General features: G+C 38.2%; 2 protein-coding genes across 6 annotated transcripts in view; one reads left to right on the forward strand and one right to left on the reverse strand.

Annotated features, from left to right (window-relative positions):
• The first annotated feature begins 137 nt into the window (after positions 1-137).
• Positions 138-9,492, forward strand: tmem242 (transmembrane protein 242). The gene is made up of 4 exons (XM_084091110.1): positions 138-228; positions 2,547-2,647; positions 8,262-8,399; positions 8,508-9,492. Exons 1-4 carry the CDS (start codon positions 153-155, stop codon positions 8,613-8,615), a joined length of 423 nt encoding a protein of 140 aa, XP_083947236.1. The 5' UTR covers positions 138-152; the 3' UTR covers positions 8,616-9,492.
• A 17-nt stretch (positions 9,493-9,509) lies between these two features.
• arid1b (AT-rich interactive domain 1B) overlaps positions 9,510-26,189 on the reverse strand; it is an 89,254-nt gene continuing 72,574 nt past the window's right edge. For 2 of the 5 annotated variants that reach the window (XM_084091088.1, XM_084091089.1), the window contains 11 exons: positions 24,403-24,543; positions 21,131-21,340; positions 18,962-19,175; positions 16,306-16,444; positions 15,389-15,528; positions 14,994-15,126; positions 14,777-14,896; positions 14,614-14,692; positions 13,242-14,001; positions 13,023-13,153; positions 9,510-12,849 (listed from right to left, as the gene is read on the reverse strand). In XM_084091088.1, coding sequence (XP_083947214.1) covers positions 11,101-12,849; positions 13,023-13,153; positions 13,242-14,001; positions 14,614-14,692; positions 14,777-14,896; positions 14,994-15,126; positions 15,389-15,528; positions 16,306-16,444; positions 18,962-19,175; positions 21,131-21,340; positions 24,403-24,543 — 3,816 coding nt within the window. In that variant the 3' untranslated portion in view covers positions 9,510-11,100. The remainder of the gene's footprint in view (positions 12,850-13,022; positions 13,154-13,241; positions 14,002-14,613; positions 14,693-14,776; positions 14,897-14,993; positions 15,127-15,388; positions 15,529-16,305; positions 16,445-18,961; positions 19,176-21,130; positions 21,341-24,402; positions 24,544-26,189) is intronic. The other 3 variants (XM_084091092.1, XM_084091090.1, XM_084091091.1) reach the window with 2 other exon arrangements.

Consider the following 26,189-nt stretch of genomic DNA (forward strand, 5'->3'; position numbering starts at 1 on the left):
TCAGAATGTAACAGTGCGCGCGCTTATAAGGACATTTTTGTCCAGTGAAATGCTGTAAATCAAATCAACTTTTTAATGCTAGTCGCTGTAATGTGAAAGGTTCCGCCTGACGTGTTTCCACCGGACTCGTGTGTGAGTCGCACCCGTTCAAGATGTCAGTGGAGCAGGCAAGCGCGAGCGGGACAGTCAATGACACTCTTGAAGACGACAAATCACAATTGATTAAAGGTTTGATATATTGATAGCATATGCGAGCATTGTTATGAACACGCAGATGCTTTATGAATTATCCGTTGACTTCACTCATGAAGCAGCAATTTGGTTAAAGGCAGGGTAGGTAGAAATGGTCTAAAAAATTTATTTTTCAAATTTGTTTAAACTTTATGTACATATCAATACATAATTAAAATGTAAGTACTCTGAAAAAGAAAGTATCAAAATCGAGTGTCTGTAGACCTCTCACGACTGTTTTAAAGACATCTCATTATTTCCATTCACTCCACCCCCTCATTTCTGTGCTTCTTCCAAAGCCACGTCCCCAAAACACATGAACGCGCGACTCCGACCGCTGAGCTAGAGGACGCATTATTTACCTGAGACAAGCGGAGGGGAAGGGGCATTTTTTTGCCTGGTTTGCCTTCACTAACTGCATATGCCGGTACTGTAAATTTAGATTGCTCTTTCTCTGCCATTGTTTTGGTATTCCTAGGTTCAGTGCCTTCTTCTTCTTCTTCGATAGATTTTATTGGCAGCTTGCAAACATAGTGCATTACCGCCATCTACTGGACGGAGGTGTGATCAGGTTCCGTGCCTCTCGCACTCCTCAAATCAAACGGTCGCGCGCAAGTGGGTAGGTGCTGTGTGGCAAAAGGGTGGTTGCCATGGTTGCGAGAGAGTGACAGTCGCCTAAGCCAATCCTTTGATTCGTCCCGAATCGAAATAATGAGCTGTGTTTAATACAGATTATACGGTCTAGAGTCACTTGATTTTTATACTCTTTTTTTCAGAGTTCTTACATTTTAATTATGTATTGATATATATAGAAAGTTTTAACAAATTTGGATCTTTAATTTTTAATAAATCCTACCTACCCTGCCTTTAACTTATCTTAGTCTGATAAGTCACATAATATTAAATCAAAAACTTAGATATACATGTTAAATGTCGTATGATGTATGACGACGGTAATGGTCCATATATTCGCTACATTCTACATTTCTGGTACTTTTGATTCGCAAAATGATTCGTGATGTAGGATTCGTGAACAAATCTTTCTTTGAATCGATTCTTTTCAATGAACTGGTTAACGACGAGCCATGTTTTTTATTTATTTTATTTTTTATTAAACATTACAAAGCATTAAATCAATACAGATAAACATGAAAAAAAGAAAAAGATAAACAGACACAAATAAGTTGCCAGGGTGAGCCATGTCCTAACGGTTCGTTCACGAATTGAACTGAATCGGTCCGAGCGATTCTCGAGTCAACAACTCATTGAACTGAGAACCGTCTGTTTTGAGCTATGGTTTTGAGCCGAACCGTGTATTGTCCGAATGAAAAGATGATTAAATAGACAAACAGCATAAATGTTACAAATTACAAACTACTGGAAATATGCTTAATGACCAGGGTTAAGCGAGAATTTTATTAAACATTCTTATCAATCTTTTACACAGATGTAAATATTTCTTTGCGTTGTTTAATGTAAATGCAAACTATATTTAGGTGGATTTGGCACATTAAATTAATATTTAATTAACACCATTAAACATTTGATCAAATAATAGTAATAATACAATTCAGAGGCATTTTCGTAATCATAAAAAAAATCTGTTATCAACATTTATGTCTTAAATTATTAAATTCCTACATATATGCAAATTTGAACAAATTAAATTTTCAGTGCTTTTTTAGCTCGATGGTGTTTTAAGCCCCCAATGGCTCCTTAGAGACAGCTAACCCTACCCTCAACCTTAAACCTACCCATCCCCTCGCTGCCTGGAAGGCGCCATTGGGGGTATAAAACACCAAACACCGCTTTTTTACGCAAATGTTTGGTTAATTTGTTATTATTATTATTATTATTATTATTAGATTGACTACACAATCTCCCCCCCCATATGCATTTCAAAAACTGTTCAAAATGTTACTATAAGTAAAAAAAAAAAAAAGTTTATTGCTAAATATTCTGATATTTACAAATAAGTAGAATAGAATAGGACACCTGTGGAGGATGTCATTCCCATTTGTCGATCTCTCGTCAGGTTTATGGTTATGTATTTCATCATTCAGCAATTAAATATGGTTTTCTTAAAATGAATAATAGATCACAGAAGCATATACCATTGATTAACAACCTCAAGACTCTTTATATACAGTACGTTATCACAGAAGATGAACGTACGAGTCTGGCTGCTCTCAGTCTGTATTACATCATGGCCCCTTCTGTTTTAAATCCAGTGGCTATTATGATATTGTCGAGGTGTATATTGTTGTCACATTATTGTACATACAGTAGTGTTAATCTGAGTGTGTTGTGTTCAGGTGGTGTGTTCCTGGCTAGCGTCGGCACAGCGGGTGTGATCGCAGGCTTCGGCTCCAGTCTGGCCATGGCTAAGAAGAAGTGTCCGGAGTGGTTCAGTAAGGTATCGTGATTTCTCAACTGGAAAAACTTCCTTCACTTTTACACCAGAATGTCATATAAAAAGTGGAAAAATATTAATTAAATATATTTCTGTTGTAAAATTTTATTATTATTGTTATCAACAGCAATGTTCATGATTAAGTGGAATATTCTTTTTAAATCATATAATGATGTTATATAATTATATCATATATTATGTGTTCCAAAAAAGTGTAAATAAAAAATGACCCTGTCATAATTAAGTGGAATAAAAAAATCCTATTATTATTATTATTATTATTAATCATCATATTATTGTTTTTATTAATATTATTGTTCTTAACAATAACAACAACTATAATATTTAACTAAACATTGTTCCAACAAAAGTGTACCCTGTCATAATTAGGTGGAATAAAAAATCCTATTATTATTATTAATCATGCTATTATTGTTGTTATTAAAATTTATTGTTATTAACAATAACATCAACTATAATATTCAACTCAACAGTGTTCCAACAAAAGTGTAAATGAAAAAGGACCGTCATAATTAAGTAGAATAAAAAAAAAAAATTATTATAATTATTAACAACTATAATATTTTACTCTACAATGTTCCAACAAAAATGAAGTGACCCTGTCATAATAAAAAAATATATATATATTCTTGTTATTGTAATTATTACTTTTAATAATAATATTATACTTGAGCCTGTCACAATTAAGTAGACCAAAATTCACTTTTAAGTGCAGATTCAATGTGAATGCAAAGAAAACTGAGATCTTAGTTCAGCAGAGTGAGCAAAACATGAGATGCTAATCATATCTCAGTTCAAATTACAAAATCCATATTTCATAAAACAATCACAGGATGGTTCAAAATAATCACAATTGGATTTTTGGCCAAATTGTTGGGTCCCATTTAATATTGTGTTATAGTGTTGTCAAAAGACCCGGTACTTCGGTACCAAGTCGGTACTAATTTTCTTTTAAACGTCACGGTACCAGGTTTTCTCAAACCCGGTACTTGATGCGCGTGCATGCCCGAAGCGCGTGCAGTTGCGTCCTCTTCATAAAAGCGCTGATGGCGATCGGCGGTGCTGCTGCTGCTGATGTGGTGCTGATGTTTTTGCGTGTGCAGATACGTTATTTCAAATGGCGCGCGGCAAGCGCGCTCATAATAGAAGCGGCGCGCTCGCTTTTCCATGCACGTTAATGGATGCATAGCAACGATAGACGCCACGGGAGTACAAACGCTTGTGCGAACTGCGCTCTCCATGACGACGAGGAAGTGTGACATAGGCCTATTAATTGATTTCTAGCCCTTGCATTAGCTTTACTACTAGATATATTTATGGAGATGAGAAATAAAAAGCCGTCATTAATATCAGTCCGTCAGAAAAGCAGTTCTAGTCTTATTCTTGGCTGGATAACTCTTAGCAGGTTTAAAAAGCCATTTTAAAGTTAAATATGAATACAGTTTTGGATTAAATAAAAGTATAGTCAAGTCAAATAAAACATTTTATCTCCTGTATAGTTTGGTAATGCTACAATAAGATACCATTCATTAACATCACTTAATGCGTTATCTAACATAACACATTGAGTGAACAATATATTTTTACAACATTAACTAATGTTTGTGAATGTTATTTAATACAAACACTTGATTGGTCATGTTTGTTCACTTCATTCATTGTGCATTAAATAATGTTAACAGAAATAATGTTAACTTTTGATTTTAAAAATGTATTTTTAAATTAACCCCTAAAGGAGAATAATTGCGACAGTATATAACTATTGTTTCTTTGTTAGGTCATTTTATCTAATGTTATCTAACAAATGTAATCTTATTGTAAAGTGTTTTTAATACTACAGTTTCCATCTTTGTAACTGTGATATACACTTTAATATAATTATGTAAATTTAATATAAATTAAGCTTTGGTACCGAAATTGGTACCGAGAACCGTGGATTTTCACTGGTATCGGTACCGAATACTGAAATTTTGGTACCGTGACAACACTATTGTGTTATATTCAGTCATAATTCTGAAATATTTTGAAAATGTGCCATCATAGTGCTCCTCTGTTTCCAGTGAAATCTAGTTCTTTGAAAGCTGTTTTGTGCTCTGGTTATTCCTGGAATCAGCAGAGCACGCCAGGCTCACGTCGGTTAACTTAATACAATTAGACATTGCGTAAATGCTGACATCGATTTCGTTTTATCACTTGTTTTGAGCATACACCCAGAAATGAACAGACTCTTTTTGTCTGCTTTTTGCATTCCTATTTTTAGCCCATTATCCCACATCAGTAAACACGCGTCTTGCCAAAAATGTTTTTTAAGTGGCTAAATCCAATATAAGGGCGGTGAGGAGACAGATCATATGTCTTGTCCAGTTGCATTAATGACAGATCACTTGACTAGATCTGTCCTGCTCTATAGCTCTGGTTCCAGGGCAGTGTCAACATGGATGAAATCTCAAAATATGCAGCTTGTTGAGGATAAATGTGGTATTACTTTATATTAGATTTCCAGTTTTCACCAGGCAGACAATATAAGGGTGAAAGATCTCACATATAAATATATATATAAAAAATGTATATATATATAATGTGTGTGTGTGTGTGTGTGTGTATATATATATATATATATATATATATATATATAAAATATATTGGGGCCAGAATATCATAATAATATAATTTGAGGGTGGGCATAGTAGCACCATATCATTGTACTACTCATTTTAAAATTATATTAAAATTTATTAAGAATAATTTCATTACAAATTATTTAAAATGGCTATAAGGATTGTATCCATATCTATCAAATTTGTATTACATTATTATAATAAAAAAACCTGTAAAATACGACTGCATATTCTCAGTCATAAAGCACGTTCCTCGATGGCTGCAACATGCAAAGCTCTAATAACAGCTTATGTAATATGTAGAGCAGTAAAAAACACTCAGTTACATTAAAGCAGTCAATGTTGTTAACGATGACTGTCAGAAACATCAGTTTTGTTTTTGAGACTTCTGTACACAAACTAGTTAGCTGTTACAGTCAACATGAAATCAAAAAATGAACCCTATTTAATTTCTTAAAATATGTTCCTGATCTTATGCACAATTCATAAATGCATGTCTAAAAAGTCTTTGTCAAAATATAATAACTTGCTTTTTGAAACGACTCCCCATTTCGGTTGGAAGATAGCTAAAAATAGCTAAAGATGCTTCAATCACTACCAGTCTGTTGCTTGCTGTGACCATCAACTCCCAAAAGGAATATTAGAGCAGTTGTAGTTGTCTTTGAGGCTTTTCACTCTTGAACGCTTCCAAAATCTGAGACAAAATGGGGTTTGGTGAAGCTCAGTCCTTGAAATCAAAATTGACCCTATTTTGCACATTTTAATACTGGGTTTGGTTGTGAAAAATCAATCAGCGTCTGCTATTCCAAAGAAAGTGTTTACCAAAACACAGCAGCGTGTTCTTCCTCTGAAATGACTTCTGGATGTTGTTATGAGTCAATTAACGCTGTTTCCATGATCCATTTATTGCCTTATAGATAAAACCGAGGGCCTTATTACTTTTTCCTGTTTCATTCATAATGAATCAGATTACAAAAGTAAAATGGGTTGTGAACGGTTTTACATGTGGTACTTTGTGGCAGCATACTAGGGCTGCGCGATATTGAAGAAAAAATACAATAACACATTAAATAATGCTATATTCGATATGCGATACGATAATGCTTTAATATACTCAACATGCATGTTTCACATTCTTTTTTTGTGAGAAGAAAGCATCCCTACAACTTCTGAGACTGAACAGCAGTGTTTTACTGTAGCATTACATAAAACGCAAGTAAACATCAGTGTGATCCAGGGGTTCATGTAGGCCTACATTAGGTTTATTTAACAAAAATTGGACAATCATGTAAAAATTAAGTACTGCTTAGTCTTCACTGTATGAATTAAATGTATACTAATTCTTATTAAAGCTACAAAAGTTATTCAGTTAAGTTATATAGAGCCGTGAGTGATTTTCTTTCTTTTAATTAATAAAGCACACAGATGCAAGCAGGTTTATTAGGCTGCTGTCACTTTAAGATCTACACAGATCCAATATATTGTTACACGTGCACTTTCTTTCTCAACTGTTTAGTCCACATAACTGAATGTGTTGAGGTGAATACTCACCAAGAATATTTTGACATAATTTAGCGTGTATAATATTGGCCATATAATCTGCGGAAGAGAACTGAATTCGGGATCACATGCTGTCCGAGAGGCGGCTTTCTGTGCGCATGAGTACTTCAGTTATTGCATTCAATAACCTTAATGGGACAGTTTAACAAAAAATGAAAATTCTGTCATTAATCACTCACCTTCATGTCATTCCAAACCCGTAATGCTGGGTACACACCAAAAGATAATCGGGCAGATTTTGGGCCGATTTCCCCCCCTTCCGACAATCCTAGCTATGTCCAGATTATCTTGATGGTTCAACAGATTATTTTATCAGATTTTCCCTTGGTGCGAGGTGTGTTGAGTGTCCGAACCTGCTCGGAAGAACGTTGGAGCCGCCCCGATCGCGAATCATAAATATTCAACGTTTAATATTTACGATCAGAAATCCTGATGTGTGGGGCTGGGGGGAGCCCCGAGGACAAACGCAAGCACGTTCTGGAGATTATCACGTGAAACAAAACAATATCCAATCAGAAAGTGAGATGATGGAAGACACGGACCACGGTCATTCTCACAGACACACACACTTGCAGGAAGCTGAGTGTCAAGGGTTCAGTGAGGTTCTATAGAGGGATTAAATAACTTTTTCTAAAGAGACAATAAATCAAATAAAGAATAAATAAAGACAATAAAGAATGAATATATTTCTGTATAAAAGGTTATATATAATGGTGGGTACAATGTTTTTTTTTCACGTGAATTTTCTGTGAAAATCATTCCAAACACTATCGGTGTGTTCACAGTCCAGACTCTGGTTGAAAATCTGTTGTGTGTGGTGTGCTGTCTTTGTCACATCATGGCACAGCACACACTATAGGAGCAAAACGCTTAAATCTAGGATTTTTTGTTCTCATGTTTGTGGTCTATCACATTTTGAAAATCTTATAAGATGTAAAAAATCTTTTGGTTTGTACCCAGCATAAGACTTGAGTTTATCTTCTGAACACAAATTAAGTTTTTAATGAAATCTGAGAGCTTTCTGTCCCTCCATTGACAGCTACGCAACTGACCCTTTGATGCTTCAAAAAGTTCATGAAATCGTAAAACTAATCCATATGAATTGAGCGGTTTAGTCCAAATTTTCTGAAGAGACTCGATCGCTTTATATGATGAACAGACTGAATTTAGGCTTTTATTCACATATAAACATTGTAAGTATGTAACAGTCATGTGTCCAGTCTACTCTCAGCATCAACCTAAAACTTTGAGTATTAAAATCATGCAGTTATCTAAAGCTGTTGCGATATGCAAATCGTGATATGTACATTTGTGATATTTTGTTAAATTGTGCAAAGCATACTGAACAAAATATTTGAGTACAATGCGACAACAGATCTCTGGCGTAAATGCGGCTCTTTTGCTGTGGATGTTCTCAGGGTGTAGCGGGAACTGCTGCGGTGCCGGAGAGCGGAGCGTCGCTAGCGCTGCGGGCGTTGGGATGGGGTTCGCTTTACGCCTGGTGTGGAGTCGGCCTCCTCAGCCTCACCATTTGGAAGGCCCTGGGTGTCCACAGTGTACGTACCTGATAAAAGTGATGGCTTTAAATGCCATGTGCCCACTTTCATTTATTTCCCACTATAATCTGCAACCTTTGTTTGATGTATATCATTTCTCTATTGCAGCTGAAGGATTTTCGCCAGAAAATGCAATCCATTTTCCCCGCTATCCCCAAAAATGAAGAGACTAATTCTGCTCCATTTGACTGGAATTCCATCTTCAAGTCAAAATGAGTAGAAATTGCAGTTTATCATCAAGAATGCGCAGCCTTAGCTGACTGTCTGGAAAAAACGTTTATCACATGGTCAGTCCTGGTCAAGTGTGAGGCAACGAGTCAGTTCAATCAGACATTTTTGACCCAGCAACTGGAGAATGCCTTTCTGAAGGCCTGAAGGACTCGGCGTGGTTGTGTTTGCCTTTGTTTCTTGTGCCACACTGGATTTACAAGACCTGAGCCAAAAGATTTGGTAGTATTATGTTTGTACATACTGCAATCCCAATTATGAGTTATTTAATTCACATCTGCCTGGTCAATTGTTTGCAGTCCAACTAAAAGCATTGGCCTCGTCTTTTTTGTTTTGGTAACCATACTTTTGGAGCATTTGTGTGGTCCTTGCAAATAACATTACTGTCCTTTGGCTGGTGGTGTTTATACTTTAAACGTATCGAATTAAAGCAGCTATTGTGTTAAATTGGGGTCATGTGATTGCAAGGTCTAATAAAAGCATCTCTTAATAATCTTTGAAAGATGTTTCCAGGCTGTCCCTGAAAAAGCACATTTTTCTAGAAAAGAGAGGCAAAGGACAAAAACATGTGCCCTGCAGCGACTAAAGAAAAGCTACAAAACGGCCCTCCCTTAGAGTACGCCAATGTAAGAGTGTTTTGTGCTGCTGCTTTTTTTTAGGGCATGTAATCTGGTTAAAATGTGGATGTGACAAATGCAGCATTGAGCACGGGGTTGGTAGACAGGCCAAAAATATACCCATCAACCTTAACTGCCAGGAATTAAGTTTTTTGCTTCTAAATAGTACAATATTGATGATGTACATACTTGTGACTTTTTTGGCCTCTCTGTGACACGAAAAAAATAAAAACACCACTGAAGAACAACGTTCACAGTGCTCGACCAAATTTCATGTACATTTACTTTTAACATGTGGAACATGTATAAAGACTTTATACTGAATAAACAATGGTCATCAAATCATATGGAGCAAAAAGAGCTTACATAAAGAGTTGTACATATTTTTTGTTAAAATCATTAAGTAATTTTGGGGTAACTTTCACATTGAATTACATTTATGCCATCAGACGTCTTTCAGTTAGCCTGTAATTTCAAAAATCTAAGGCCATTAGAGGGAGCCATTGCTATCTCTTGTCACACAGCACTTCATTATAGGACATACAGGAAAGTCTTTGGGGGCGTTCACACAGAATACATTCTTGAATTAAAAACTGAACTGAACAAGTGCGTTTACAGGCGCATTAAATCCCATACACAATTGCTAATGTACATGCTTTAATCCACTAGAGATGCTTTTCCAGCACCCAAATTCATCTGATTGGTCCATTGTTGTAAAATCGACATTGATCTGCTGTGTACCCATTCAAAATACTAACTATTTTCAACTTGAAAATAGCCGAAAACAACAAGGTGCAGCACAATGACCAAATGTGTCTGTTTGGCATGTGCACATATGACCAACAATTCAAAAAATGGCGCAGATCGAATGCAAGAACTCACCCTGTGTGAACGGCCCCTTACATGTTTGAAGACTATCCTCACCTGAAAACAATATTCATTTGCAAATGTCAATAGCATGTAGCATTAACTACTCACTTTGTATAATACCACATCTCTTGAAGGAAACAAAAATGTGAAAGGGGGCCCATTTAATGTACAGTTTCTATATACAAATTGACCCGTGAATATAGTATAGAGAAGAGGGGTAACCGAAGCACTTTTGAGTTTGCCGTCAGAGAGAGGAGCCTCTGCGGCTGCACTTATATGGAAGCAAGTCAGTTTAGAAACCAACACTCGCTTGACCCTCAGATACTGGTGTGGTGAAACAGTGCAACACTGGTGGTCAGATCAGAACATTGCCTGTGGTCATTCACATTTCATCATCTCCCCTCTGAGCCAGCTAAATCTATTGCACAATGCTTTTTTCAGAGCTGTATACATGTATGTCTTAAAATCAGTGTTTTTTTTTTTTTTTTCTTGTTTTTTTTTCTTTTATCGCAACACTTTGCAAGAGAAGTTCTATCTACAACATGTCTCACAATTTAAATAAATCTGCATTCCCCGAATAAACAAAGTCCCACAAGAAAACAAACAAAACACTGCATCAAAACAATTAAAAACATTCTGAGAGCAAAATACTCTAAAAACGTGTATCAGATGCCAACTTTGGTTAAAACAAATGAAAGAAAATACACAGATGAAACGAAACAAAACAAATAAAAAAAGAATAGAAAAAACAAAAAGACCAAGTATTAAATATCTGTATTAAAATCATTTAAAAATCCAAAATGAAAACTGGGAAATGGGGCAGAGGAGCTATATATATTCTCTATATATTCATTTGTATGTAAAAACAATTTTTGTTTGTGTTCTTTTCCTTAAATAAAAATATAACACCAACAGTTGTGTGTGATCTCTGTGGCTCAGCTCAGCCGCGCGTTCCCATGATGGCACTCTAGGCTCCTTTGTGCGTGTCACGAGCGGCCAAGCTTAAACAGTACCTCACACAGGATGGCCGCCACGCCAGAGTTCAGCACGGAGGACAGCGAGATATCAAGAAGCCTGCTCTCGAAGAGCACAAACTCAGGCCTGTTCTCCTCCACTTGGGCCATGGCCAGCAGGGCTTTGGCGGCTCGGCACATCATGTTGATGCTGGGCGGTTCAGGATGGGTGGAGTGTCCCATGTGCAAGAGACTGTGAGGGCTCTGCTGATACTGTGCCATGGAAACACTGTCCTCTAGAAAGCCTATCAAGGCTCCCACGCTGCCCTTCTGCAGGGCTACGGCTCGGGCAGCTGTCGGGTCACCCTGTGCAAGATTGGAGAGAACAGCTACGGCCATCTCACGGCACACCTGACTCTTTCGCTCGCCGACATGCCGCACTAACGTGGCAAAGAGGCGCTCCTGTCTGCTAAAAGGAGGAGTGGCCAGCAGAAGGTCAACATTAGAGTCTTGGATGCTCAGTTTGCACAGGCACTCCAGCACAAGCCTCTGCGGCGTAAGCGAGGAGAAGCCGTTCGCCGTGCAAAAGGGGTCCTGGGCCTCTGCTGAAGGGCACACCATCCAGTGGAGCAGCCCGTCCAGAATTGGAAGGCAGATACTTTCTGGATAAATAGACAGGTCTAGCTGTCCGGAAATGTTGGCAAGGGTGACCAAGGTGTTCTCACGCAAGGCACCAAGGCAGTCCCACCACCATTCATCCTTGCTGCAAGCCAGACCTCGCTCTTCCTCTCTCTGGTAGGTAGGCGCCATCCTTTTTCTTTTAGGGTGCTCATGGTGCAGAAGCACAAGTTTTCCAAGAATGAGCACTAAACCTGGGTGTCGAGCCATTTCGCTGTCATTGCCAGGGACAAAGGAGAGTCCACGAATGATATTGGACACACAGATGCAGCGCTTGGCCAACTCATCTTGCCAGCCCTCGGCTACTGAAAGAGGGGCTTCATCCCAGCATCGGGGCTCATCTTCCAGTAAAGTAATGCTGCTGTTGTTCTCTCTGTTGCGGAAGAGGAATGTCTGAGTTTCACCTCCTGATAGCAACCCTGGACGAGAACTTAGCATGTCATCTACAGTGGCTGTCAAGTTTTCCTCTGAAGGGCCTGGAAGTTCTCTTTTCAATTCCTCTTTCCTCCTGGGCTCCTCTTCAACCGTTTCCTGCACACCTTCCTGATTCTCTAAGGGCTTCTGTTCTTCCTCTTCCCCACGACTCTCTAAATGGGTCTGGATGTGGGCAGTGGAGTCCCCTCCACCTGCTTTCCAATGTAGCAGACCACTGGTGAACTCCCCGGCCAGGCCTAGCAGCTCTGATCGATCCTCCACAGAATCAGCCACAGCCTCTCTCTCCTCAACTTTCACTGGGAGCTTGTCAAACTTACTGGCTTGCTTGGGTCTGGGCTCCACTGGAGGACATGGCTCTGTACCAATTTTGTTCTCTTCATCATCAGCCTTACCCTCTGCCAACTCTTCCTTTTTCTCTATAATGAGTGTTGCCGAGCTGCTGGGCTGAGGTTTCTCAGGCTCTGTATCTAATTGCTTCTCCACTTGTTCTGTAAGGGATTGGCTTTTTAGGTCTTGATTCGAAGGTTGCTCTTTTTCTGTAGGTTCTGAACATGAGCCGAGGAGAGTTTTCTGACCCTCTGATCCAACTTCATATTCCTCAAGGATCCCAAAGATCTCTATTAAGCACCTTCTGAAATATTCAACAATGAGCTCCAAGAAACCGGGCATCTAGAAAAGCAAAAGACACAAAATCTATTACATTATTATAGCCTATTATTTATCATAAAGTGCTATTAAATATTACCACAAAATTGCAAAAAGGGATACAAGACTTCTGCAATAATTTCCTACCCTTTTTACTTTTAAGCCTAAAAACCCAACAGTGCCTGGTCCATACTTACCTGAGATAGGCCAAAGGAAGACACAGTGTTGTCATCATAGAGCAATATGTTTATAGTATCTAGAGCCCATGTACTCTCTGCAAGCAACCCTGACTTCAGGGACATCATCACACGCCAAGCCTCTGGTGTGCCTACAAGATTTACAAGCATTTTTAAGAACATTGCCATAACCAGGCCAATTAAATAAAAAAATATTATCATTGGAAAAGGGTTTCATACCAATGTCTTTGGAAGTTAACCTTCGGCGGGGTTTAAGCTGTGGCTGTGTGGCCTCCACAGAATCCAATGGGTAATCCCGATGGATTGTTGGGAAGCCTTGCCCAGGAATACCACCACTTTGAGTACTTGGCATGGACCCTGGGCCACCCGGCTTTTGCATCTGCTTCATAGAGGCCATCATGTGAGCCTTATTGGGTGACATAGAGCCACCCACAGACCGAGGGAATGGTGCAGGGCTTGGGACACGAGAGATGTGGTTTGGCATTGCTGGAGGAGACTGGTAGGAGGAAGATGGTTGCCGGCTAACCATGGGGGGCATGGAGCTGGAAGCAGATGAAGAGTGTGGTGGGTATGGTGATTGACGCTGACCAGGCCACTGACTGTCCTGACTAGCCCTGACTTCTGGATCGTCTCCACGGCTCATGGAGGGATAGGGGGCCCCATGACCCTGCCGGCCGGGGTAAGGATAGCTCATGTCATGCCTGGTGTGCCACATGTTCCCCTGATGCCCACCGCTGGAGTTAGAGGATGGGGGTGGTCCACCACTCATCATGCTATGCTGAGGAGGTCCCTGTCCACCTGGCTGCATGCGATCACGTCCATATGGATAGGGGAACGGGCTTTGCATGGGCCTACGTTCTGGGTAACCATATTGGTTATACATGTCAGGCTGCTGGCCCCCGTACTGCATACCATAAGCTTCACTCTCATGCCGCTTAGGTGGAGGGCCATACATCCCTTCTCCAGGCCGCTTATAACCCTGCAACAGCCAATAAACAAAGTGTCAAAATAAAGTATTAATATAGCATAAATAATTACCACATTTAGAGGTGGGAATCACAGGGTTCCTCACGATACGATGCGTGGCTCACGATACCGATAATATCATGAAAAAGCAATTCTGCGATAATCAATATATTGGTAGACAAACCTATAATGATACATCACGATATCTGTCTAACTATGAAAACAAAATGCAAGTGAAAAGGTTAAGTGCAAGTTTTCTAGACTTTGGACTTAAACGTGGCAGGAGCATCTATTATTTTACTCACACTGCTGTCCGGCTAGTTAACTTATGTTCTAGTTTCCCTCATTCATGTGTTGAGTGCCACCTCGAGGAGCCATGAAGTAGCGACGCTGGGAGCAGGGGAATCTATTTAGAGCGCCTTCTTTTATTAATGAAAATATCGATATTTGGCGCCAGCGTATCAATTCTCGTATAGCACGGAGAAGGACAACGATATATTTCCCTATCGATATTTTGTCCCAGCCCAAACCACAATGAAATGAAAAATCATAAAGACTTATCACAAACTCTCTCTAACTCTCAGCATAAAAGAGGGATCAATTCTGATCACATTTGATGGCTGACCTGCTGTTGGGGGTAAATCCCATGTGCACCATATGGCATGCTGTGAGGGTACTGCTGCCCATAGCCGTCATGTCCATGTCTACAGTAAAACATATAATAATAAACTACAGCTCTATACACCATATGCATTCATATAAACTAGTCAACAATAGCCACTTCTTACCTCTGATGAGAGGCATATCTACTGCCAGAGAACATGCTGGGATCACTGTTGGAATGTACCATGTTGTTCTGGTTTCCAGGGGGGGCAATTCCCCCGTCTTGTCCCATGATATGGTCTGGCCTGTGAACATAAACATAAAATAAAGTTGGCATACTGATTTTGATGTTTGCATTGTTTTTATGCAGTTATGAACTGACACCAAGGTGTTCTGTCTTACCTCCTCTCAAAAGCAGGGTTGTAGGAGTACTGGGGTCGTGGACCCATACCCATTCCTGAGGGTGGGCCACGTGGATACATATCTTGCATGCCGCTGCCTGGCATCTGCCCTGGCATGAAGGACTCAGAGCCACCTGAAAACAAATTAACACTTTTTAACTGCAAGGAAGATAAAGAACATGAAAGAGTATTTACATATCTAAAGAATATTCTATGAAACGTAATATTCAGGTCATTTTTAATTTCATGCTGGCTTTAACCTGCAGACACTAGATGGCAGCAATGTCCAAGAAAATAATGAATATGCAGCTCTAGTAAATGGAGCACAGGGAGGCAGCAGTGAGCAGAAATGTGAAACCAGCCCCATACGCAGTAATTACAGCAGCAACAACACACCTTTCCTGGGAGCTCCATAGGGATCCTTACTGGTGTCAAACTGCATCCTAGAGGTGGCATCTCCATGCATGGGGCCTCGCTTTTGGAAGGCTGGGTCACTGCCTTCGGAGAACGGATCTTGCACACTAACACCACTGTTTCTAAAGAAGTGTGGGTGAAACAAGGACAAAAAATCAATACATGCACACACTTTGAGTATCAAACACCAGTGTTGGGCAGTAGCGTTGCTAAAAGTAGTTTAACTACATTTCTCAGTAGCATGGTGGTAGCTCTTTTTATTGATCAAGTAATGCGGTAGCGTCCACACAAGCTACATTTCCCCAAGCATTTATGAAGCTCAAGCTCAACTAGGAAATACAACTGCTAAGGATCACTGATCCTGGATCAGTAAGTGACGCCACCTTCTGCTCTGGACGGTGACATCACGTACCATTCCTTGGGCTGACACGCAAGAAATGTACTTGATGGAAAGATGCACACACTCTCGACACCTGGTTTTGTTATAGTTATGGTTTTCTATAGTTATCTGGTTTTCTATAGTTATGGTTTTGTTATTGTTCTTGTTTTCAAATTGGTTTGGAACAGTTTTTGAATAAACAATTGAACTGAAAAATGATTCCTGCCTATCTGTTTGCCTGAGTTTTATTGATCACTGAGATAGCATTGACTTGGAATGGTTGGTTTAATATAAAAATTTAATTAAAAAAAATAGTTTAAATGTAGTCTATAGTTTATCTATATGTAGTAAAATAGTTTATACTTTTGCCATGGAGCTTATCTTGCTACATTTCCCAGGGGGGTTGCTTCAGTGTAGAGACGCTTCATTTAATGTAGAGTAACTGCTAGCTTAGCTCACTACATTTTCCAAGTGCCCAACACTGACAGACACTAAGATATAATACATCAATTTAGCCCACCTGGCAGTTGGTAGTGGGGTCACCTGTCCATGGGGTGTGGTGGCCGGTGTTGGTGGCTTTAGGTCCCCTGGCATCTCTGTCATGGTGCTGCTGCCTGTAGACTGAGGAGTCTGCGGCCCTTGAAGAGAGCCTGAGTTTGCTGTTGAACAGAGTAGAAAAGGGCTACGTTATGTGAAAGAATTATTGTACACAAAAATGAGTGTCCTCTTTATTGATCACTTTCATTTGTTTAGGGAGTGAAAAGTAAGGCTTGGAAAAAAATGTATACACATTTCGATGCTCTCAAACTATTTTGCAAAGATGCAATTTTGCGATACGATTTTTAAATTTATTTATAGAATGATAAATGGTGTTCATAACAACATAGTGATTCCCTGAATCAAAATTGTTTCCCACCATCATGAAACAAAGAACTACATATTACCAAAATTTTAATAATATGAAAGCCTCATTAAAATAAATATTTTATTATTATAATATTCTGATTGTGCTTTAATGGTATTTTATAAATCTACAAGCAAATGACAATGTCCTAATCAGTTCCTCCAAGCTCCAGGGAAAGAAATCCAAATCTTACAATCCCCAGACTGCATTTCCATAATCCAATAACATTTGAATACACTAGTTATTAATTTCCATAGAAATGCAATGGCATAAAAGGACACCATCCTAATAACGTCTGAAATTTCTACGGTTCAGTTGATGCAAAGTAATAAAACCAATTTGCATTTTCCTCCGCAGCTCAGAGCAGTAAAATGTACTTCAAAAGGTTTCAGCGCAGGGAACTAAAAGAATTGGGTTAGAATGAAAGAACGAGGGAATGAAAGAGTGTCTGCTTTACATGTCCTTGATCTGCTGCCAGCCACAAAACCATCTTTCAGCACTGAAAGTAAACAATACATGGTGCTATGCTGTAACACTTCCAGTCTGTGTGACCGCCAATGACCTTACGCATATTCCGGGAGTCGGAGAGGGCGGGAGAAAGAGGGAGAGAGATGGAAAAAAGCGCTGGCTCACTGGTCTGCATTGAGCGAGGGGTCAGGCTGAGGTCACTTTTGTTTTTATCCCACACTCCTCCCCCATTAATCTACTTGGAGGGAATCCCTCCCCTGCTGTTTGACAGCTCTCTCTCTCTCTCTCTCTCTCTCTCTTTTCCTGTGACGTCATCAGTCATTAGCCTCAGGAAGAGGGGGAACGGGAATCCTTAAGCCAGCAGCTTGGCAGCTCTCTTTCTTTCTCACCCCCCCTCCCCCCCTCCGTCTCAGTTTGACTCAATCACCTGTCAGATATTTATAGCTCTGTCTAGAGCCGCTCTGAATTCATTATAAGGCAGGCAGACCAGAGAGACATGTGAGTGATGCAGATGAATCTAAGAATTTAATGAAGATTATACTGGACTCCAATAGCATCACTATTACAGCTAAGTAATTGAGGAAAAAAAAGAAAGAAAAACTTTTAATGAAAAACTGGCCACTAAGTTGCTAGGATGGTTGATATTTGGGTTGTTGTTTTTAATTAGTGAATTGTCCTTCAAGATTACAGTTGTTTGATAAGGATAAGTCACTGGATAAGGTTTTCAGTCAAGAAATGACTGAAAAAAAAAAAAAAAATGTTCACAAATCTATCTTCTCCATGGATTGCAAGCAAGTAGCTTTACACGCGTTTCCACCACAGGAAACCGGATCTAAATGAAGTTGCGGGTAAAAATGTCCCCCTCAGAAAGTCCCTGCTCATGAGGTAGTACTTTATCAAAGTTCAGAACTTTCAGGGGTGGGACTTGGGCGCTGAACATGCTGATTGGTTGAGTTTTGGTGGAAACGTGCCTTTTGAATGTTCTTCAACAAGATTGTTATCTGACAACTTTGATGGGTTAAATGCAGAGAACAAATACTCTACAAAATACTCCCAAATACTCCCATACTCAGCCTTCACATGTAACTTTCTTTTCACTTTCACGTTCTTAAACACTAATGAGTGAGTTTCTAATCAAATAATTTAAAAAAAAAAGGCAAAATAAAGGGTTACACCTGAATAAACGACATACAGTCAAACCAAAATTTGGTCAGACACCTTCATTTCTCACATTATCACAGTTTATTCACTATAGTTTAAAAAAATGGTAATAAAATATGTCAAGAACTCAAGAGTTATCAAATCAGTTGATATTTCACTGGTTTTGGCCATCCTTCTGTTAGACTGTCTCACAAATTAATTAGGTTGAATAGCTGTCAGCTGTTAAATTTAAGTACACAATTAGATAATACCAATTTAGGTCAACAAATTGCCAAGCAATGATTAATTTTGTACAGTATGTGGTGTAAAAAGTTTGCATTAGCAATTAAAGAAAAAACACTTGTGTCTGAATAATTTTTGGTCCCAAATTTTTACAACTTTTACTGGTAGTCCACTGTATGAAGAATTTTTTGGGTATAATATGTCACAGTTTACTTATTATTCTATCCTCACTTACATAAATGAACTATAGTGTCCTGCACCCACTAGTAGAAAAATATAAAAAATTTTATCTGGTGTCTGAATAATTTTTTGTTTGACTGTAGTCCATAAAACATGGAGCATAGTGATTTGATGGCTATAAGCCTTCAGTATACAGTCTAGGAGTCTGTTCTCCCCACAGTAATCCTGTAAAGTTGTTCACCGGGTGAGGGTGGCTGGATCTTGGCCTGCTGTGTCTGCTTCTTGCCGTCTCCCATGTTGAACGCATCAGGCGGGGGTTCCTCTCCACGCTCCACCTTGCACTCATAGGCAAACAGGTATTGGATGTACTGCTTCTTGAGGGAGCTGGCAGAGCTGCTGGATGTTCCCACATTCAGGTGGGTGGACAGCTCTCTCCATTTCTTGTTCTTATTTACCTGTTCAAGGAGAGATTTTCAATCAAAACCATTCGAGAAACAATCAGTTCACTAAGTGGTTCAACCATCTAACCCTGTGACTGATTTGCACGCCACCCCCAGTTTAGCTTATCTAAGTGCTATATGTGTCTAAAAAATTAATTCATTGTTCTTTTTTTTTTTTTTGATAAACATACCTATTTCCTATGTAAATGAGGCTCATTATAGAATGCGCAGGATTCACAAACATCATCACTGTTAGCCAGAAATAATTAGCATTGCGCGATTACCGCCCACAGAAAGCTGGCGGTAAACAAAAGCTTTATTTAAAGCAGGGGTCTTTAACAGGGGGTCTGTGGCAGTTCTGCTGAGGGACTAGTTGATCTCTTTTTTGTAAAAAACAAAAAACAAAAAAAAAAAACACAACATTTGTTAACCTTAAAGATAAAGCTAGAGAAGCTAAAGTTTAGCTAAATGTTTCATTACCCCCCTAAATTAAAATGTAATAGTAAATAGTGCATTTAAAATGTACAAGTATGTATGACTAACAGTGTACATTAATAAAGACTGATTTAATTGCAAGTTAAAGCTAGGGTAGGCAATGTTTTTCATAAACTTTTTTTTTGTTGTAATACTGGATGAAAGTCTCCACATCCTGATAGCAATCAATAATTAAAGTGTTCATCATTCTCATAATTAGTAATTTCGTCATGCTGTAAACAATTTTTTCAAGTTCCAACAATAACCGTAAATAAGTTGTTTACGTTCATTATAATTGTACTATTATGTGGTACTCATAGACATGAGGTAATTTGAAAGCGTTTGTTCCACCAACGTGAACAATGGTAACACTAACAATAAGATTTCATTTGTTAACAATAGTTAACTACATTAGTTAACATGAACAATACTTCTACAGCATTGGATATTTTTTGTTAATTTTAACATTTAATAATATTTTTTTTTAAATCAAAAGTTGTATCTGTTAACATTAATTAATGCATAATGAACTTGCATGAATAAACAATGAACATTAAAAAAAATCAATGAATGCTATAATACACCTTATTATATATTAGATCATGTTAGCTAATGCATTTACTAATATTAACAAATGAGACCTTATTGTAAAATATTCATATTTAAGATTTTAACATATTACATTTGAGATTACATTTAACAATTATTAAAATATTAAAGATTATTGTAATCACAAAAAAATCACCTAAATGTAAAAAGAGAAAATGAGCATGCACAGTTAAATATTCAAAATAAGCCAATGTGGTACTTATTCAATGTGCATCAATAATGTAAATATGTTTATGTAGTCCTTGTTACAATGTAATTAGACAAATAAATACTGAGTGATATTAAAAAACATGTACTTACTATAGGTTTGCTTGGGGTTAGATTTAGCCTTTGGTTTAGTGTTAGTTGCTTGTAATTATGTATAATTTGCTGTTATTACAATAGTACATACATGTAAAGTGTAACAAGGACACATCGATATGTTACTAAATGCATGTTATTAACTAGACCAGGCTTCAAATGTAAAACTTTTAAAACTTTGTAAAAATTTCCTGTTTCATCTTTTTTATCCACCAATGTGGCCTGAAAAAGGTTGAAGACCCCTGATATAAAAGGATGTTTGTGTACTTTGTAACAATCTTGTCAGCGGTCAATTTTTTTGTCTTTTCTGGAATATTTTGTCTTCCATGAACCTTGTGCGAGATCCTAGGCGCAAACCAAATGCAGAGAGCATGTGCAAATAAAGAACACCATCAGCAGGTGCAATGTATTCTTAGCCAATTCCCTTCTCTGTTTCTTTGATGTCTGTGATTGATGGTTGAGGCAGATATGAGGAAGAATACGAGAGCTTTCGCCGTTCTTTAACATGCATTTCACAGCTCTGCTCCTTTAAAACCCCAGCACGAACAGACGGCAGCACTCTCACAGAAACCAAAAGAACTGCTCACCATAGCCAAGCCTCCGATTTCTCGAACACAGAGGTAGAGGCGGCACAGATCCAGCGGCTTCTTGCCCACTGAAGGCAGGTTCGGGACTGGCGTGCCCCTCTCCTCCATGAAGGAGATGTAGCGATCCACCCATGCCCTCCTCTCAGGCTCACAGCCCATGTCGTACAGTCGTGTTATCTTCTCATTCGTCATGTTCCCCGTGCTGAGCTTCTGGGGTGGATGGATACAGAACAGAGTGAGATATATATCGCCACCGACACACCCATACTGTGAAGCCCATCGTTCTTTGTCCTGAGTAAAAGTGTTATCCACATTGCTCAATATGTCCCATTCTGACGGTCTCATGCAAGTAAAGTTCACCATTTAACCTTTTCGGACAGGTATGAGTATTGATGCATGGCCAGGGCCGTGCACAGACATTAGTGAGGGCAGGTGCTCAAGTCTCTCATAATTACTATAAAAATTACATTTCATACTGTAGAACATCTTTAAATGATTTGCACATTGAAATAAATATGTCCTCTGTTGGCATTATGCTGGAATTGGTAAATGAGCAAAATCAATGTTGTGCATTACAGACAAAGATTACTATATGTTATGCTATTATTATTTAGATGCATTTACACTGCATTACAGTTACATGAATAATGTTATGAGATTACTGTTTTAAATCGTAAATACTTTGAATATATATGAAATGTTGGAAAATTTGAAATGATACACTCTTAATTGTAATGGTGGCAACAGCCAGGATAACAATTCAAATCAAATTAGACAAACTGACCTAATTAAAGTGTTCGGGCTCCAGGATAAACCTTCAAAACTTCAATAAACCCAAGATAGCTCTAAAAGCCACCGGTTACATACAAAATATTTTTCTCTTCACATCAACAATGAATGCACAAGAAAGGATTTTTGTGAGGCAAAGAAACATGAATTCACAGATTTGTTCATTTACTCTGAGTTGCGCAACTTCTTTGTTCGGAACTACTATCATTGGTTAAATAGAGCAAAAAGTCAAAATTGACATTACTGTGTTTAGAATTTTAAATGAATATTGTTTATTGAACTGTTTTATTAAAATTAATCTCACATTTGCAATCGTGCTGATATTCAGGAAAACAACACTTTTTCTTGTGTGACATTGCCTAGACATATCATATGGTATAAAAGACAAAATCTCATACAGGGACAATTCATATCTTAAATTTTGCAGCAATTTTTATTAATTTTGGTGGCATTTCCAACCCTGCACAATGCTATTTTACACCACTCGCTTACTTCTTGTAAAGCTTAATGGAGGGCTATTGTCTACGTTAGACTGGCACTACTGTAGATTGTAATAGTGGTTTAATTTGACAGCAGTGACAAACAACGCAGAAGCTTAGGGTAAAAACTATCGTAATCTGGTTGTCACCAGTGAATGCAGGTCAGTGAGACGTGAATGCTGCTCTGCTCGATCTGTGTGGCGGCTTGTGACCACAGATGTAGCAAAGATGCCATGCGGCAAATTTAAATAAAAAATAAATATAAAATGATAAAAAATGTTTTGCGAAAAGGGCACTAATCAAGTCAGAGAGCAAAAGGGCATTTGCTTGAGCAGCACTATCTGTGCCTGTGCATGACACGGTTTGCTCAAAGAACACTGCGTATACAATGTATGGTAGAGGTACTCAAGTTCAGAGGCCAAGAGGGCCACATTTAAACCACAAAAAAATTGCTTGAAATACTTGAAATAAATTTGGAATACTTTCCGATTATGTTTATGCATTTAGGAATCAGAATAAGTTTTACTGGACAAATGTGCTCACGTATTTAAGGAATGTGTTTGTTGTTTGAATTAGTGTTGTCAAAACTAGCGGTACATTTCGATACTGAAATTGTAAAAATGTGATGATATCAGCCTTTCTGTATAGTAGTTTAAGTTTAAGTTTAAGTTTAAAGCTTTATTGATCCCTGTGGGGTAATTAATTTAAGCTTACATGGTGCCTCACATGAAACACTTAACATATACATATATAAGCTTACATGGACACCAAGTACCGACTTGCTGCTTTCAAACGGTACCATGTTTATCTGTGTTTGCACTGTGTTGCCTTATATTTGCGCTACTTTTTGGCCACAAATTATAATAAAAATATGAAAATTTAGCCACATTGAGTACAAGACTGTGACTGGAATTACTATTTTACTGTAAACACAGCGAAATGTTAAACACTTTAAACAGATTTAAAGGGTTAGTTCACCCAAGAATGAAAATTCTGTCATCATTTATTTCCCCTCATGATACTTTATGTAACACTGTAGCTTGCCATTTTGTTCGAGTTACCAGTTGCCACGAATCACAAAACCAAGAACAGACTTTCTCATTAAAACTTTTGTGAAAAGCTGATTCGCCATGTACAAGTTAGCTGTGAACTCTTCCCCAATCCCACTTCTTAAATGTGTTTTAATAAGGATATTTTCTTTTACAATGGTGTTCGCTGTCAAACGCAAAATGAATTGAGTCTGAATTATTTAAATTTAAACACTTTGGCACTATATCACACAAAAAAAATGCTACCTCTGTTGGAAAATAGCTAATTACTGAAATATTTGTAGCTCAGCAGTTCTCAAAATAGAGTAGCTTTTCCAGTGACAAGCTACTTTCTCTCAATTGTTGTCACATTATATTGAAAGCCATACAATAATTAAATCAAGATGTAATAAACTGTCCTGTACCCTCATATGTAGCATTGCAAAGTCTGGTTTGCTGCAGTCAATCAGTTTGCTTATTTATTTCTTGAACCAACAGCTGATGGTTTTTGTGCCTTTTTATGGCAAAATTGTTATTGTTTATAATGTTACTACCTAATAATGCTCTATATAATGCTGTTACCTAAATTAATATTTTCAACCATTCAAAAAAAAAAAAAAAAAAAAATCTGGGCCAGAAAAATACTGGTCTGATTAAAGTATAATTTATATCATTGTATATATTTAAAAACATCCTTATGTAGTTTCAATGCAGTAGCTTGTAGTTGATTCTTATTATGAGCAGCTTAGCAAGAGACAGTTTTAAAGTCGCTTCCCCAACACAGCATATAACTGAAAAGAAATTGGGGAAAGTATAACAATCTTGTGGTAGAGTGTCATAATGAGAAAGTCTAATTACATCATATCTGCGGTCAAAACAGCTCACACCATCAAACAGGAGACCTAAATAACCAAAGAAAGAAGAAAGAGAAGCAGGAAAATAAAGAGAAGAGAGTAAAAGTGCATGAGGCACTTACAGGGCTGCTGGGGTTCTTTGGCCAGGCAGGGCTGCTAATGCTATCGCTGTCGTCCCCCTGATAAGAGGACAGACTAGCTGGGCTGGGGGACAGAGGGGAAGGGGTGGGAGGCTGGGACACACACTGAGAACCGTAGTTGTCCTGTGATGGGAGAACACATAGGGAAGAAAGAGAAACCCACACACATGGTGAATGGTGAGAGACAGCTTTCAAATCACCTTTACTTCTTGTCCACCGAAACGATGTGCAATACTCTCCCAGAACTGGCCCATGTTTTGTTTTTTTTACTAAGAAGTAATTTGCAAAGTCATTTGAATCAGCTTTATGCCATCGCAAACTAGCTTTGAAGTTATATAAACGAATAAAACGAATAAAGATTTGCAGGGAATGTACAGATTACACAAGCAAGAGGGAATTGGTGGTAGGTAATCACAGCTGTGCTGATAATCAGACCAAAAGCATGATTTCAAGTGGGATCCTGCTTTTATACAAAGATTCAATAAATAAGAAGTTTAAGGATTAGTTCACTTCAGAATTAAAATGTCCTGATAATTTACTCGCATGATAATCCATGATAATCATGTCTGTCTTTTTTCAGTTGAAAAGAAATTAAGGTTTTTGAGGAAAACATTCCAGGATTTTTCTCCATATAGTGGACTTCACCGGGAATCAACGAGTTGAAGGTCCAAATTGCAGTTTCAGTGCAGCTTCAAATTACTCTACACGATCCCAGCCGAGGAATAAGGGTCTTATCTAGAGAAACCATCGGTCATTTTATAAAAAAAATAAACATTTATATACTTTTTAACCACAAATGCTTGTCTTGCACTAGCTGTGATGCGCCACACATTACGCCCTCACGTTGAAAGATCACGCGTGTTCCGGTTAAACAATGTAGGATAGGGTGAAAAACTGTCTCATTTTCTCCTCCAACTTCAAAATTGTCCGACATAGTTTCGTTTACCTTTTATTTATAAATTTTTTTGTAAAGGGTGTTTGACTTTGTTTTTGCACGTTCGCTTTGTAAACACTAGGTCAATACTTCCTACAACCATGTTTCGCCTAACGTGACCTTTCAATGTGATGGCATAATGTGTGGTACATCACAGCAAGTGCAAGACAAGCATTTGTGGTTAAAAAGTATATAAATGTTTTTTTTATTTATAAAATGACCAATGGTTTCTCTAGATAAAACCCTTATTCCTCGGCTGGGATCGTGTAGAGTCATCTGAAGCTGCATTGAAACTAATTTGGACCTTCAACCAATTGATTCCTGGTGAAGTCCACTACATGGAGAAAAATCCTGTAGTTTTTTCTTTAAAAACCTTGAAGAAAGAAAGACATGAACATCTTGGATGATGTGGGGGGTGAGTAAATTATCAGGAAATATTCATTCTGAAGTGAACTAATCCTTTAATACAGAGTAGGGGTGGGTAATATACCGGCAGACACGATTAACCGGTAGGAATTTGTCAATCGGTAGAGATTTTGGACTATCGTCTCTTATCGCGGTTACGCTCACATGAAGTTGCTGTGCTACACAGTCTAAAGCTTATCGTTTGCAGGCGTTCTTAAGTTTTGGGGTTTAAAAACAAGTGATTTTAAAACACTGAAGCATCCTAAGCAATGAAAGACAACTCATTTCGCTACATGCGCGTGCTGTCAGAAAGACTGTTTCTCAGCGCTGTCAAACTGAGTGCTTTTTGCCAACTAATTGGGCTTAAATGGTTAAATGCACATACTTGTGAGTCAAAAAATAATAATAATAATAATTGGACAACTGTTGT

This window comes from Abramis brama, assembly GCF_963993115.1.
Source record: "Abramis brama genome assembly, chromosome: 18".
NCBI classification, from domain to species: domain Eukaryota; kingdom Metazoa; phylum Chordata; class Actinopteri; order Cypriniformes; family Leuciscidae; genus Abramis; species Abramis brama.

Coding starts and splice junctions, on each gene's coding strand:
- tmem242 (XM_084091110.1), top strand. CDS start 153: ATGTCAGTGGAGCAGGCAAGCGCGAGCGGGACAGTCAATGACACTCTT. Junction 2,648..8,261: donor GTCCGGAGTGGTTCAGTAAG/GTATCGTGATTT, acceptor GGATGTTCTCAG/GGTGTAGCGGGAACTGCTGC. Junction 8,400..8,507: donor AGGCCCTGGGTGTCCACAGT/GTACGTACCTGA, acceptor TCTCTATTGCAG/CTGAAGGATTTTCGCCAGAA.